General features: G+C 47.1%; 1 protein-coding gene across 1 annotated transcript in view; it reads right to left on the bottom strand.

The window, feature by feature from the left end:
• The window catches only part of MED21 (mediator complex subunit 21), a 100,519-nt gene that overhangs the window by 67,817 nt on the left and 16,596 nt on the right, over positions 1–16,106 (bottom strand). The window contains exon 2 of the mRNA XM_068383281.1: positions 3,713–3,786. Coding sequence (XP_068239382.1) covers positions 3,713–3,754 — 42 coding nt within the window. The 5' untranslated portion in view covers positions 3,755–3,786. The remainder of the gene's footprint in view (positions 1–3,712; positions 3,787–16,106) is intronic.

Raw genomic sequence — 16,106 nt, 5'->3', positions numbered from 1 at the left:
GATAAGATTGGCACAAGAATGGCCTCCACCTCTGGTTTGGAAGAGCGTGATGTCATAGAGGTGGAAGGCAGTAGATCCTGGAAGATTCCCCCTTGTTCGGGAATGGGACAGGGCGTCCGCCATGCTGGGTCTCGGTAGTAGAAAGATGATCCCTGCTGGGATGAAGAGACTCTGGTATGACCTGAGAGAAATGATATAGAAATTAGCCTAGTCCTGGGAAAACGAGTTTCCCAAGTACAGTACATGAGGGCTCAGTAATTTACCCGCAACGTTTAGTAGAAGGCCCAGCTTGTTTGAGCGGAGATCAATGACGAGAAGGAGGCGATTTCTCGTAAGATGGTCAACGGGTGTCCTCTTTGTGTCGATCACGAGGTGGTTAACGGTCAGGGATAGTAGAGGAGTCCTCATGAGGACAACGGAGAGTTGTAGCTAAAGAGTGAGGGTCACGAGAAAGCAAGGGACGAGCCCTATTGGCGAAAGAAGGTAACGATCGCGAGAGGGGGAGTGAATGTCAGGAGAAATCAAGTGACCATCCAGACATGGCGATCAGCACTTGCGAGTCAACAGGGGTCGAGGCGATGGTGATGACAAGGAGCTGGCAAACGACAAGGAAGCGAGCACCGTAGAGCTGGCAAATGGTGAGTGGGCAAATGCCTGTAAGCTGGCGGATGACGAGAGGTCGGTGAACACTGAGAAGGTGATTGATGAACATGAGCTGACCGATGACGAAGAGGTTAAGGGTGAGGATCAAGATCTGGCGAACAGTGCAGAGTCAGTGAGTGTCAAGTAGAGTGATGGTCACGAGGACGTGAGTGATAATCACAAGGTGACGGGTGACGATCATGAAGGAACGAGTGACAGTCAATGGGTGACGCATGACGAGACATCAAAGAGGAGTGAGAAAATTGTCGGTCCTTAGGAGAGTTGAAGAGATGGAGAAGAATGTCTAGAGGGATGGCGAGGACTACGCTCAATTGACGAGGAGGAGTGACGATCCTTATGAGGGAGAGGCCTTCTGTCGACAACAGCATGCCGGCAAGAGTGAGAGAAAACTTGTCGATGGCGGCGAGGTTTCCCCGCAGGGCAAACCTCCGAAGAGGGGGGGGGGAGTCTGCAAAGTGGCAAGTCAACATCTGGAATGTCTCAGGAACGAAATCTCTGGGGAGGGCCTCACTCACAAACGAGAAGGGTGACTACCCACAGGAGAAACCTACCTCAGACTTTGCTCCTCCCCTGATGGAAGAGTCAGCTCAGTATGGGGGAGAGCGCAGTCTTTGGCAACAGCAGCAATTGCAAGCGACGGTGAATGGCAAAACCATTCGGCGGCAGGGGAAGACACTTAGTTGCCTCAGAGTTCTGTGCTTATCGGGGTAGAGACTTCTACTTTGGAGGAAGCCGGTGTCCACTTCCTTCCAGCACTAAGTTGGAGAAGCTCTAACAACTCCTTCTTCTTTGACGGGAGAACAGCCATTTCCAGTGAAGACCAAACCTGTAAGACATCAGAAAATGAAAAAGTTCCTTCAGAGGGGAGGGGTAGAGCTGCTTCTCTAGGGGAAGCAGTCCTGTCATTTGAACCCATTGGTTGATCTGGTATTAATTGGTCTATGCTGTTGTCAATTGTTCCCCACAGGAGACAGATCAAGCAGGAGCTTCGGGAAGAGATCGGGGGGTCAAGGAAGAAGTCAGAAATCTCTTCGACTTAAAAGACCCCGAAGGTGAAGAATCTCTCTTAGACTTCTTCTTGCGCCGTTTCCCAAATCTCTCCCACTGGGAGGCAGACCACACCTGGCATTCAGGCTGTCCTGGTCACAGTGCCGCCCATGGCAGGAGTGACACAGCAAATGTGGAACCGTCTCAACGGAGGACATGAAGGTACCGCAGAGCAGCCTTCAGGTCCTGGACACATTTGCATTATGAAAGGCAAAGAAGAAAAACAATCACAACTGTAAAGAAAAAGCAAAAAAGGATTAAGTAAAATGGCAAGCTAAGTTAGGAGGCGGAGAGCAACAACGTCCGTTCTCCACCGAGCCCAAAGCAAAAGTGGTAACACAGCCCAGGTGGGCGAGCAAGAGGGGTATCGGGTTACCCCCATACACTCCCACTAACTGGCGGCCGGGTGATCATACCTCTCTAAAAGTCTTATGGATCGTCTTCCAGCTTCGCCAAAAGCATAAGCTCTATAAAGAGCGTATGGTTTGTTAAATACAAACCATACGCTTTTTGTTGGAACAAACGTTTTTTTAGAGTAGGAATATTCCTGGTACAAATTTTCTTGCCTCAAGAAACCTCGCTAGGGAAAGTAAAACCAACAATTTTCTATCCTTATTAAAATGTGAACCTGCGCTCTCAGAAGAAGGCAAGAGAACAGGTGAGGGCACGATGTCGTAGAAGTAGCGCACAAACAATTGGGCATGCTCCTGTAGAAAAGAGCTCTAAAGCGCACACAAGCATGAGGGCTCGCACAGGAAAGCGCCCTAGAGCATGCTGAAGATAATCTCCTATCCTTCCTCCTATATGAGTGTGTACGCAGGAGAGAACTCGTGAATGCCCATGCAAGCAAATGAGGGGGCGTTCCTGTAGGGGCACATGTGAGCACAGGTAAGGGTGCACTCCTGTAGAAGCAGGACTAAACATGTAAGGGTGTAGCAGCGTGCACAGGTACCAGAGTGCAAAATTGCACAAACGTAAGATCTCGTAAACAGCTAAGGAGGGGCTCCTACATAATAGCACACTTGTGGGCGTATCCACAAGGGGGTAGCCCCATAGGGCACGAGTGAACATGTGAGGGTGCGTTCCCATATTTGCATGCATACAGGTAACAGTGTCTCTCCCGCTGGGAGAGAAATGGCAAGAGTCCCACAAATGCATCTCCTATCGGTTGGCCTTCTTCCATCCTGACTGGCATTGTGTGATGAGAAAGAGCCCTCTCAGGTGTTCTCTGCATTGTCTTGTCGTTTCTCAGGGTAGCCTTATTCTTTCTCTTCGGTGAAGGGAGCCACATTGCTGTAGCAACATTGTCTCTCTCAGGAGAGAAATGGTAAGTCATGAATAGGTAACTACTATCAATTGGTCTTATAGAACTTCTTTTTTAATAAAGGAAATAAAGAAGGGTAAAACCCTTTCATCCCAACCAGCAGTGTGAGAAGAGAAGGTGAAGCAGAAATGGAAGAACTTGAAGTTCTCCTTCTAGTGTGCCGTCTATTTTAGGCTATCAGCAACAACACTCCCCAGAGGAAAAAGATCCTAGGAATTCTATGAAGAGACAGCAGTGCCAGGAGTTATGTCTCTCATACCTTTCCAGACAAGGAAAAACGCTTGTAAAATATCTCTAAAAAACAATGAACTGCCAACAATATCTAAAGGATAAACAAAAGACCAAAATAAGCAGTTGATGGCGCTCGAAATATGTCTGTGCTCTCTGGCAGCTAAAAACAAAGTGGCTACTCAATATGCTGGCAGAGGTTTGGGGCTTTCCCACCACCCTCCATTAACTACAGACACTTCATTATTAATTTTAACAGTAGAGTTCCAGCTACGCTGAAAGCATATAGTATTAATATTAAAGGAGGAGGATATGTTTTTGCCAATGAGAAAACCTGTAATACTATTACATATCTTTAACCAGAGTAAGTTTTTTTCTTAGCTATAAATACTACTTTCTATAATAACAATGGTTACGAGCATCAGATTCTCTTAGGGAAGTAGAACTTACCATATTAACAGCATCTTGGAGCTGTGATAAGCGATCTGCCATGATGAGATAATCTATAAGGGAAGTTAATCACCCTAGGGAATAAAAAAAAATAGGATCACAATAAATACTACAGTAATTCAAATACAGTAAAGGTAGAAGAATATATTTTTTCTTTCAATAAATATTTAAACAGAACCTAACATACTTTAGTCCAATCTTTCCAATTTAGCAGAATACATTTAAGAACTATGCACGGTAAAAGTATTGCAATAGGATCAGTCAGTAGAGCCTAACAGCTGCATAGCTAGAAGTCCTAACATAAATGCTCTTGCTATACATATGTACAGTATTATCTGTCACTTGACAGGAAAGTAAACCTTGTAACTGTTAGTTACACAGTTAGTATGAACTAACCCAAGGAAAACAATGTTATTAGCTAACTAAAGCTCTTTATTATTCAATAATCAGATGTCTTCAATATTTTCCCATGACTCTTCATCAGGACTACAATGGTTGAGCAAGTACATTCAACATAAAAGACTATGGTGATGAAAATTTTAAGATACAAAAATATTTGGGCACACAAAAATTAATGAATAAAAACTGATAAATGAAAACTTTAAGATTCTCTGTGATAATAAAAATCTCAAGATCAATTTTGAAATACATTTAAATAATTTTTCACAAGGCTTCACAGAATTTCATGATTGATCTCACAAGCACTACCCCTCTTCAACGAAGCTTACAATTCTATTTTTGCAACAAGATTGACATCAGATATTCAGGAACATCATTCAAAGCAGAATAATTTGTGAGGCTTTCTCGCCCCTTCAAAAATTCAGACTTGTGATCTGCGTTGATCTCGGAATCAATTCCATTTGGAGCAGCGCCTTTCCTTATGACAAATTGTGGTATCAATGCTCCAACATTTTCTCTACAAGGAAGCAGTAGTTGCACTTACATCCATGCTCTTTTTTTTTTTCCTATCTCCAATGAAGTTCAAGATTCCACTGTTGCAAAGGGGTTAATGTGATACACGTGTTACTGCCAAATAATAAATGGAGAAACGTAAATGCAGTTTTCCTTTTATCTTGAAAACTATCTGGAGCTCAGATTTGCCAGAAAGATACTGTCTTCGATTTTTGTACGCCACTAAGACATTATCTATTCATTATAAACGTAAAAAACTTGCCTAAGTACCATTACAGTATATATATATATATATATATATATATATATATATATATATATATATATATATATATATATATATATATATATATATATATATATATATATATATATATATATATATATATATATTTCTCATATTTAGGACTATCTGAACCCTGCAATGCAATCTGTTCTTGGATGGGATAGTTAATGATGACATTTCATCAATTCAGTAGAGTACCTACAATGTGTGACAGGCAGATGCAAAATCTCATTTAGGTCTAATGCAGTACAGCACTATACAGTAGCAAAAATATATGACAAATTTGGAGATCATTTTCATTTTTCCCTAACTAATACAAACCTGGAGTTATTTATGTGGATTATCTTTCGGCAAAGATGGAAGGTAGCCATTAGACTAAAAAGTGCAAGGTGGCAACCCTGCCTAACCACTGAGTGGGTAGGCAGGGGGTGGCTGGGGGTACCCAGCCACCTATATATATTCTCACAGCTGTGAACCAAGTCACTTTTCGATTGTCAGAAGGACTTCTAGAGGGACAGGTGATGGCAGGCCAATTTATATAAATAACTTCAAGTTTGTATTCATCATCATCATCATCTCCTATGCTTATTGACACAAAGGGCCTCAGTTAGGTTTCCTTTTTTTGCCACTTTCACCTACACTCCTAACTCCCATTCATCAAGTTTTACCTCTTCATGCCACATTCTACAAAATAATCTTTTAAGTACTCTGGGAGTCACTTCATTTTCAGCCAGTATAATCTTGGCAGTTATTCCATCGTATCCCTGGGCTTTCCATCTCTTGAGTTTTTTAATGATAGCTTCAACTTCAAACACACTGAATTCATTCATGAGCACATCAAGGTCTTCATCAGCTTTAAGTACCGTATATCAATCAAATTATTCCCTTTGTATTTCCTATTCATAACCTCACTAAAATGTTCTATCCAATGTTGTCTTTCTTCCTCTTCTGTTGTCATAAAAGATCGATCTCTCTTTTTTGATGGATATATGCTTCTCCTTCTTTGCCCCAGCAGAGATTTCATTAATGACTCTATGAGCAATTCTTACAACATAGCCACTCCCTGAATTCATAGCTTTGTCAGCCTCATCTTTACTGTCTAAATATTTTCTCTAGTCATTCCTGGCTTTTCTTTTGACCTCACTATCAATAATTAGCATGCTCTACATTGTAATTTTCATTACTTCCTCAAAAACTTTCAACACTCACTTACTGTCTTTGTGTCCTTTTTATAGTATCCCAAGTATCATTTGATATCCATGGCTTTCTCCTTGTAACTGTGTCCCAAGAATTCACTACCAACTGACTGATATATGTTCTTAATATCACACAATTCTTCATTAATGATCTGCTCTTCATCTCTTAAACTCTCTGAGAATGCAAATCAATTCATACATTCAATTCCAAATGTTTCTCTGTGCTTTTCTTCTAAAGCTGTGATCACTACCAATATCTGCAACTCTATAGCTTCTTACAATTCTTAGTTCTCTTTCTCTCTTTATTAATGGCTATGTGATCTATTTGATTTTTGTAATTGCCACATGGTGAAGTCCATGTATATTTGTGGATGTCTGTGTGCTGAAAAAGAGTACCTCCAATGACAAGTTTGTTTGCTGAACAGAAACTTATGAAATGTGCTCAATTTTCACTTGTAACTTTACCAAGACTCTCGACACCCATCACATTCTCTATCCCTTGATTATTCCTTCCAAATTTGGCACTGAAATTGCCAATTACAATTTTCAGATCTCTCTTTGGATTCTTTCATAAAATTCATCTTTCCTTTCTTCAGGGGAATCATTTGTTGGTGCATAGCAAACTCTAATATGACAAATTCGAAGATAATTTGTATTTTTCCTAACCATACAAACCTTAGCTATTTACAAAGGGTATTACTTTTAGTGTAGCTGAAATGGCGAGCCATTAGAATTTAACGAGGGTGTATTACCCCCGCGCTAGTTAGCGGGGGGGGGGGGGGGGGGGGTAGGGGAGTGGTAGCTTGCTACCCCTCCTCCCCCTCACACACAGGTGAATACTCACTTTCACTTAGAGATAGGACTTGTCTTGGGGGACAGGGCTGGCGGGCAAATATGTGTAAATAGCTAAGGTTTGTATGGTTAGGAAAATTACAAATTATCTTCGAATTTGTCATTTGTTCCGTAACCGAAATACAAACCACGCTATTTACAAAGGGTGACTTATCCCTTAGGAAGGGTGGAAAGTCCCCAGCCATACTGGCTTTGGCTTTGCCCGGGGACTCAGAATCCGAGTGAGTCGCACTCGAGAAAAGGAGTCCCTGCACCTCACAAGTTCCTTGCTCCGCAAGGAACCATGTGGCCTACGTAAGCTTGTGTGTGAAGAAAGAAGTATGACCCGTCCTAGGCAGTTGACCTGGAGTTCCAGAAGGAACTCTGGGTTAGGACGTTCCCAATACCACCTCGTCAGGGTATGGGGGACGCGACAGTATTGACTCAATACTCGGAACACAAGGAAGCATGGTTTACCTGCAGAGGTTCGAGGTCAGCTATGCAGAGACCAGGATGCTGCTTCCCCGTAGAGGGGATGATGAAGAAAGAAGTAAGGGCCAGACATACTTCTTTCGTTCATGCAGACTAAAACCTGATAACAATGCCCTCAACCTTCTGCTACCTGTCCAAAAAGGAGCCTGAGGTTAGACCAGCTGTTGTGTAGCCACCACAGAGCGATAGAAAAAGTATCGAGACTCCTGTGGGTCACGCCCTGCAGGAAGCGGGCTGCGAAGGTCATTAGACGCTTCCAGACTCCAGCTTGTAGCACCTGCGTCACAGAGTAGTGTTACTCGAAGGCGAGGGACGTTGCGATGTATCCAACATCGTGCTGTAAGGCGACGTGACGGGGGAGGGTCTGGAGACAGGTCGAGATGAATGTCCTTGAGTCCGGGCTGAAGAGGTATACTGGTGACTCTCCCCCCATGTCCTCCTTGTGCTCCCAAATCGGCTGCAACTGAGGACAAACTGCAGCTGTTCCCAGCGCTAACCTCTCGATTCCTTTACTGGCAAGAAAGAGAAGGTCTTGGGACATCAGATACAGAATGGAGACTCGAAATCTTGAATGAATCGGACCGAAGGGCCGGGACCCTCAGATTCTGAGTCTAGCCAACAACTCAGGAGCGAGCCTGAATGTTGCCTTCCCCTCTTCCTTAGAAAGGGGGGAGTAGTAAGAGACCAAGAAGATTGCTTACACACTGGCCGTGGCCAGAGTGAGCAGAAGACCCAAGGCGGAATACAATCCGAGGCCTGTCGTAAAGGGTCTTGAGAAGATCTCTTAAAGGACTAAAAGTCCGAGCCATGCTCCAAGTTGGAGGTCTTCCTCCGACTAGGGCAGGGACGATCGTAGCTTCGCATGAGCGAGGATAGATCCAGCAGGCAGGAAAAAGTTATTCCTTTAAGCCTGAAGGTCAGGGAAAGGCTGAGCGACAGGCTTCATTGCCGAGAGCGGAAAGGAGTTTCCTCCCGCCGAAAGGCAATAAGACCGTTATTGCTGGAGAAGAGGCCTCAAGGGAAGAGGTATATCTCCCACGGCACCAACCACCTTAGACTCTTCACTTTGCCTGGGAGACCCCTGTGGAAGACTATCGCCGAAGACGCGACCTCCGTACCGCGACTGTAGCGGGTTGTCTCTTCTTGAGGAGGAAGCGTAGTGTCTCCAGGCATGAAGCCGAAGCGACGCCCCGGTTCGGGAGAGATGTCGCAATGTGGTTGCTTGAGTAGTCTGCGCCGTGGGAGAAGCTCTCCCGGGAGTTCCGTCAGGGGAAGCAGAGGGTCCAGAAACCGTTCTGCGCATAGTCCCAATGGAGCTCTCCCATTGAAAGGTTGACAGACAACCTGTTCTTGTTGAGACCCATTGTCCACAGACAAAAAGGAGGGAAGACGCAGGCGTTGAAGTTGTCCCACCATCACCGCAATGCATCTTGCCAGAGTCTCGGGGTCTGAGACTGGGGGGAAGAATAGCGGAAGCTTGAGGTTCCAAGCTGTCGCGATCAGGTCCCCCAGACCAGCACTTGCTGGTTACCCAAGGTCAAAGACCCCCAGGTACACTCTCTCTACGAGGCTCTGCTCAGATAGTCGGAGAGAAACATTCCCCTGCCTGGAATGAGAGAGCCGATGGTGGTATTGAGAGAAACTCAATCATCCCGGTATCTCTACTGCAAGATGTGAAAATGCGTCCCCTGATGGTTAGAATGAAGTCGACGCGCAACGGGGCGACTCGGCAGGAGCTGTAGGATCTGAAGAGGGGCCAGACTAAGGACCCTAAGCCTGCCTGAATGATGGAGAGGTATCCTTCAGGTCTTGACCATAGGCCTGGACCGGAACATGCCCCCCCCTTTCCTTTGACGAGTCCGAGAACCGCATCAAGAATGTGGGGAAAGGACGAGAAAATCCACTACCATCAAGAGGCTCCATAGGTCAACACCCATTGCAGGTCTAATAGTTCCGCTGGTCCCCTAGGGCCAGGGAGTCCGGTTAAACATTGCCTGAAGCCACCGGAACTTGGATCGCGCCACATGGAACTTATCCTGAAGCGACCGTTCGGACTATAGACGGGTCAATGAGGAAAGGAGAACTAGGAAACGTTCCAAGGTAGGGCTGAAAGCTCTGCTTGACTGAGAACAGGTCCTGCGACTCTCCTCTGTCTTGCCACAGTCAACCGAAAGGAAGGCTCGGAGGATGTGGTAACAGAATCTGGCGTCCCCAGGTGGTCACCCATCCAAGTACCGACGTTGCTTAACCTCGCTGGACGGACGAGAAGCGGGGTTTCCAACGTGGTAAGGCCGTTGACTCAATATCATGGCCAGATACTCCAGATGTTGAGGCAGAGGAAGAGAAGGCTCCAAGCAAAACGCCATGAGCCCACACTCATGGTAGGCATCCGGACGCTTGTCCCGGCGCTGAAGAAGGTCGAAACCCGAGCCTACCGGAGTTGACCAGCCCTCCAAACAGCAGAGGAGGCGGAAGCCTGCACCTGAGCGGCCAAGAGGAAAGCAGGGAGAGTTCTCTGGGGAAACAAACCTGCTATGCCACGGCGGGATAGCCACACTGCATCATAAGCAGGAATACTTGCAGTCTAGGCTGAATTCGACGAGCACCCTGGAAGATGGATGGAATGGAAACTGAAAGTACCCGTCCTTCCGATCCAGGGTTTAAGGAGTCCTGTCGCCTCGTTACCAGTCTGATCGATTCTGCTGGTCTACGCTGGCCGAAGTTTGTTCGACAAACTTGATCAGGGCTGAGAGGTCGACTACGGACATCCCCTCTCAGATCCTTCCTTACAAGAAAGGATCGACTGAGGGGGCCGGGGGTGAAGCCGTCGATGATCCTAAGGAAGACCTTCGCCTAAGGTATGGATCATTCTGCCCAACCGGGCAACTCTGCTGACGCTATAGCAAGAGGTTCAGAGACACTGAATTTGCTGACAGAGACAGCAGGCGCGATATCCTTGGCTAATCACAGAGATTGTGCGGGAATGGGCATCAGGAAGCTGTCATACGGATGAGTAACCTTAAGCATCCTCCCAGCGAAAAACCTGCAATCCTAGAGTTCGTGAACTCCTTTTAGGACTATGCCCCCCCGGGGGAGTCTCCCGTGCCATCTGTTCCTGACAGGAGGAAACTGCAATTGGACACCTTGTCCCAGTTGTCGTAGCCGATAACTTAGGCCGACGTGGCTGAAAGAAAAGGGCACTGGAGCCCTGCAGAGTCTGGAAGAAAGCGCCTTCGAGGAGTGAAACCGGGAGTCGATTTCCTCCGCACAGCAGCTGTCTAAGTCTCTGTCCTTGGGCACAAACAAACTCTTCTCAAGGATGGAAGGGTGTCTGAGGTCGTCGACCTCCACAGATGAGACACCCGAAGGAAGCTCTCAGTCAGCGCGTCCAGATGGTACAACATCGAGCTTGTCCGCAAGTTAGATACTTAACGACGAAAGGCCAAGGTGCCTGAGCTCGAGAGGAGGAAAGTACCCTTGATCTTCCTGTAGCTTCCTTGAACCAAACCTCGGGCCGTAACCGAGGAGGGAAAGAACCTGGTAAGCTCCCAGAGGAAGAGGTAAGCAGTCACCCCTCGTCCGATGGAGAAATCTCGAACGGAAAGCCCCCCCCCGCCAAAAATCCTTCCAGGTAATGACGGGGAAGGGCTAACCCAGGTTCAGAAAAGAGGAGTGTAGCTCAGATCTCCCTTAAGTTTCTCCTATTCTTACAAGTGCCATGCTCTGCGTTTACGGGGTGAGGCCGTGTTCTGGAAATACGCTCCAGAAGAACTCGCCAGGCTGGTCATGCTGCGAAAACCCTATTGGGAATCGTGGTCGCAATCACCCTGGAGCTCGCGCGACGGAAATTCAAAGATTTTCGCGTGGGCGAACGTGGAAGCGCTCATGCGCGGTAACGCAAACGAAGGTGAGCGAAGGAGCGCAGAAGGAGGGCGAGCGTGGTAGGAAGGGCGAGAGCTGGTGGTCGGCGAGCGATAACCATAGACGAGCAATGGATACTGCAAGAAATAAGCCGACATTTGTGCGAAGAAACACTGTAGGTTCGCGCGACGGAACACCATCCGTCCGCGCGATGGAAAAATCGTTGTTTCGCGCATGGGCGAACATTGGAGAGCATGAGCGTAGACGTGCAGGCACGTGGGAGTGTGGGCGCGCAGGCGAGTGGTCGCGCGGGCGCACGGACGAGCGGTCGTGAGGGTGGGCAGGTGGATGAGAGCAAGTCCGAGGCGGCGAACGCAAGCGTTAGCGCGATGGCGAGGAAACCCACTGCCGCGTGGGCGAGGAAGACCGCTGGCGATATGGATCAACAAGCGATCGTTGGTGAGCTGGTGAGCTAATGCGCAGGTTGGCGATGGCGGGTTGTGTTATGCCGACGCGATGGTCGAGCAGTTTGCGAAGGTGAGCGATCGCGAGCAGCCTGTGCAGGAGGGCGATCGCGCGATGGTGATAAGCATGCGCCGGGTCGCGCGATGGTCATCAGTATGCGCAGGGTCGCGCGATGGTGATCAGCATGCCAGGGTCGCGCGATGGCGATCAGCATGCGCAGGTCGGCGGTCGCGCGATGGCGAGCAGTATCTGCAGGTGGGCGATCGCGCGATGGCGATCAGCATGCGCAGGGTCGAGCGATGGCGATCAGCATCCGCAGGTGTGCGGTCGCGCGATGGCGATCAGCATCCGCAGTTGAGGGTCGCGCGATGGCGATCAGCATCTGCAGTTGAGGGTCGCGCGATGGCGATCAGCATCCGCAGTTTGAGGGTCGCGCGATGGCGATCAGCATCCGCAGTTGAGGGTCGCGCGATGGCGATCAGCATCCGCAGTTTGAGGGTCGCGCGATGGCGATCAGCATCCGCAGTTTGAGGGTCGCGCGATGGCGATCAGCATCCGCAGTTGAGGGTCGCGCGATGGCGATCAGCATCCGCAGTTTGAGGGTCGCGCGATGGCGATCAGCATCCGCAGTTGAGGGTCGCGCGATGGCGAACCATGTTCCTTTAGAAGTGTTGGAGAACGTTGGCGTGCCGGCTGTAACACACGTGGGCGATCGACAGGTGATTGCTGACGAGCTGATGATCGCTGACGAGCAGAAGGCTACGCGTGGAAGCCTGCGCAAAGAAGAAGAGTCCTTGACCCCGACCTGAACCGAAGTTCTAGATCGCGAGGGCGAACGTGGGCGCACAGAGCGCGTAACAGGAACCAACAGGAACCGCAGGGATGATCATCTTGAAAGCGCTGACGAACAGGAGAGCGCTGATGAGCAGAAGAGCGCCTGTGTGCTAACACTGAGCAGGAGCAAACACAGCAGAAGGGCGCGCAGGGAAACCCTGACACGCAAGGGAAGAACCCCCGTGGGGGCAACCCTTTGCCCCGAAGGGATCGTTGTCCGTCGGAAGACCGCTGTCCGTCGGGAAGACCGTTGTCCGTCGGGAAGACCGTTGCCCGTCGGAAGACGAGATCAGACTGCTGTCCATCTGCACCAAGGCGGAAGATCGAGAAAAAGGAGTTGTAGGCTGCAAACGGAGATCCAAAAAGGCGCCTCAAGCACCCTTATAGGGAGATGAGAGGCCCTTACGACGAGGCGGACGGTGGGCCTTACGGCAAGAGAGGCCAACAGCAACAGCAACAGAAGAAACCTCCGAAGAGGAGTCTCTACGAGTGTACTCTCTCGCGAACGAAAGAGAAACACTTCGTGGAAGAGACTGGTCAGCCAGTGACCTAAAAGGAGCAATCCTCTGAAGAGGAGCTCCTGCAGTTGCCCAGCCCCTTGAGCAAAACTGCAGGTGCGACCGCTCAGCACCAAGAGCATAGTCGCACGAAAAAAAGGCAAGAGAAGAACCCCCCAAAAGGGGAAAAACTCAAGCCTGGACAGGAAAAACTTCCCTCGGAAGGAAAGTTACCCGCCCAAGGAGGCAAGCCTCCTGAGAGTTCTAAAATGAACTGGAGAGCTGTCCGTCATCACGGGAGTACTTCCAGTAGAAGGAGACACGCCCCTAACGAAAATACAAGGGGGGAGGCAGCAACAGCCGAATCCCCAGGACTCAACCAGACAGCTCACACCGTTGCCATATTACAGAAACGAACTAGATCGGTAACTGTAAAAAAATAAAAACAAATAATATTAGTACACATTCATTCCCCCGGGAAGGCTCCGAAGAGGAATCCCGAGGCAAAGGAACAAGAATTACACAACAGGCACATGCCCTCACAACCACTTACACTCGCGGAAGGAGAGCTGTAACCAAAACAGAATTATAACAAATATAATTATGTAACTATGTAATTATGTAATTTAAAAATGAATGAACACTAAAGAAAGAACAAAAACCCCGAAAGGAATCGTTCTACAAGCTGAAAAACAAAAAACAACTACAATTAGATTCATAACTAATTGAGACAAACGTACGGCGTAGCAACCCCCCCCCCCACACGGAAAGGAAGCTACAAGGCCGTAGTAACACGTAGTAAAAGGGTGAACAACCTCAAGAGAGAGAGAGAGAGAGAGAAAGACATAAGTCAAACTCGATCGCCACCCATAAAATTACGCCGTGGTGGCCTAACTGCCGAGGCCTCCACATAGATATCGTACACTACACACACAAAGCTGAAAAGGAAACTTACTTATTTCTATACTCAAATATATATACAAACATGAAAACATGTTTACATATATATAGAGTAAAAGAAAAGTAAGCGATTAAGTAAAGACAAAACAAACAATGGCTGCCAAGAGAGGACCAAGACAGAGACGTCTGTCACAGTCCGAGCCAAAAGTGAAAGTGGGTATTCACCTGTGTGTGAGGGGGAGGAGGGGTAGCTAGCTACCACTCCCCTACCCCCCCCCCCCCTCCCGCTAACTAGCGCGGAGGTAATACACCCTCGTTAAATTCTAATGGCTCGCCATTTCAGCTACGCTAAAAGTAATACCCTTTGTAAATAGCGTGGTTTGTATTTCGGTTACGGAACAAACTCATATTGCACTGCTTTGATTTGAACTTTGCTAGTAACAATCTACTATTTACAGCTCTCCACTCGGTTATTGCTTTTCCTGCTCTTGGTATCATCATTCCCACCCCTTCTCTTCCAACTACAGTACATCTGTTCTTCCTGAATAGATATATATAATACTGTACCTTGGTCTAAAGTTTCCTTACCAATACCTTTACAATGTGTTTCATTTAGGGCCAAGATATCCAAACTATTTTTCATAAATTCACTTTCCCCTTGCTTTAACTTACCAATCTGATTCATGGTTCTAACATTCCAATTACCAATTTTCAATTTGTCTTTAGAATTTATAAACAGGGAAATTCTTAGCCCCCCGCTACGCCCAGGACTGGGAGCCATTCTGTCATCTTCTCTTTCCATTAACTGACTAAATCCATAGAGGATTCATTGGCTAGAGACATCAAAGGATCGCCAGTTCCTTGTGATGCGCAGTGCCTATCTAACTAAGCCAAGTGACATCTGGCGATCCATACTAATTCTAGTAAGATCAACCACCAGGCATCAGGAGTATAAGCCAAAGAGATAGTGCATCTCTTGCCTTAAACCCAATCTGTCACCCTGCTGCCAGTGACTTCATCGAGATTTATGGGGGCATTTCCACCACACCCAAGGCTCTCATTACTCTACCAGGTTGCTCATACGCTTATACGAGTAAAACCGTTGGTAAACATGGATTAATAAGACATACCACCTAGTACGGTACGGTTTGCATTAGTTAAGGAAAAATATAAAATATCTCCAAATTTGTCATTTGTTCCCATACTAACAAACCTTACGTTATTTATGTGGATGACTCACTCTTGGGAGGGTGGAAGTCCGATATCTGGGATGAACATTGACCCGGGTTTACCTAGAGCAGTATCGGACTGTAGTCAAGGGAAACCTTGCCACCTTGTTTATCAATACAAACCTTGTAATATAGCGGCCTGAGCAACTCAACTAGTTGTGAGAGATAGCATATGAACATCTGGGTTAGATTATTCCGAGATATATAACTAGGAAATAACCAAAGACGTTTCCCATTGCCTACCTCGTGGGAAGAAATGGGGATATGTACAGTATAAGTATATTACACTTATGACTATGAAGCTGCACAAGGGAAGTGATTCTTACCTGCAGAGTGACCCATGGCACTGTACCCCAATGGAGGGGAAGATGAAGAAAGGAAAATGCCAAACATTCTATAATTCATTCCAGAGTTAACCCGGGTAAACAATGCTCTCAACTATCTGCTACTTGTCCAACAAGGAGCACGAGATACTCTTAATCCACTTGTTGAGCAGCCACCACAGGCCAATAGTAAACATATTGAGCCTGGACATAGTAAGAATTGATCTGGGTCATTGGTTAGAGAACGTAGACTCTTAATATGAAATGGTCTGAATCTAGTATCCAGTACCCCAAGATTTTAAGTCTTAGCAATAAACACAGGGACAAAGCTGAGTGTCACTTTTCCCCATCCCCTTGAATGGGCAATGTCATATGAGAGATCACGAAGTTCACGTACTCTCTTTGCAGAAGCTAAAGCGAGCAGAAAGGCTGTCTTAAAAATGAGATTTCAATCAGTTACATGGTGTAATGGATCATTAGGAGGTTCTTTTAGGGATCTCAAAACGTGAACCACATTCCAAGGCGGAAGTCTGACCTCATAACTCCGTATGAGTAAAGAAAGCTCCAA

Source organism: Palaemon carinicauda, chromosome 11 (genome assembly GCF_036898095.1).
Source record: "Palaemon carinicauda isolate YSFRI2023 chromosome 11, ASM3689809v2, whole genome shotgun sequence".
Taxonomy (NCBI): domain Eukaryota; kingdom Metazoa; phylum Arthropoda; class Malacostraca; order Decapoda; family Palaemonidae; genus Palaemon; species Palaemon carinicauda.
This window is presented reverse-complemented; position numbering and strand designations above follow the sequence as displayed.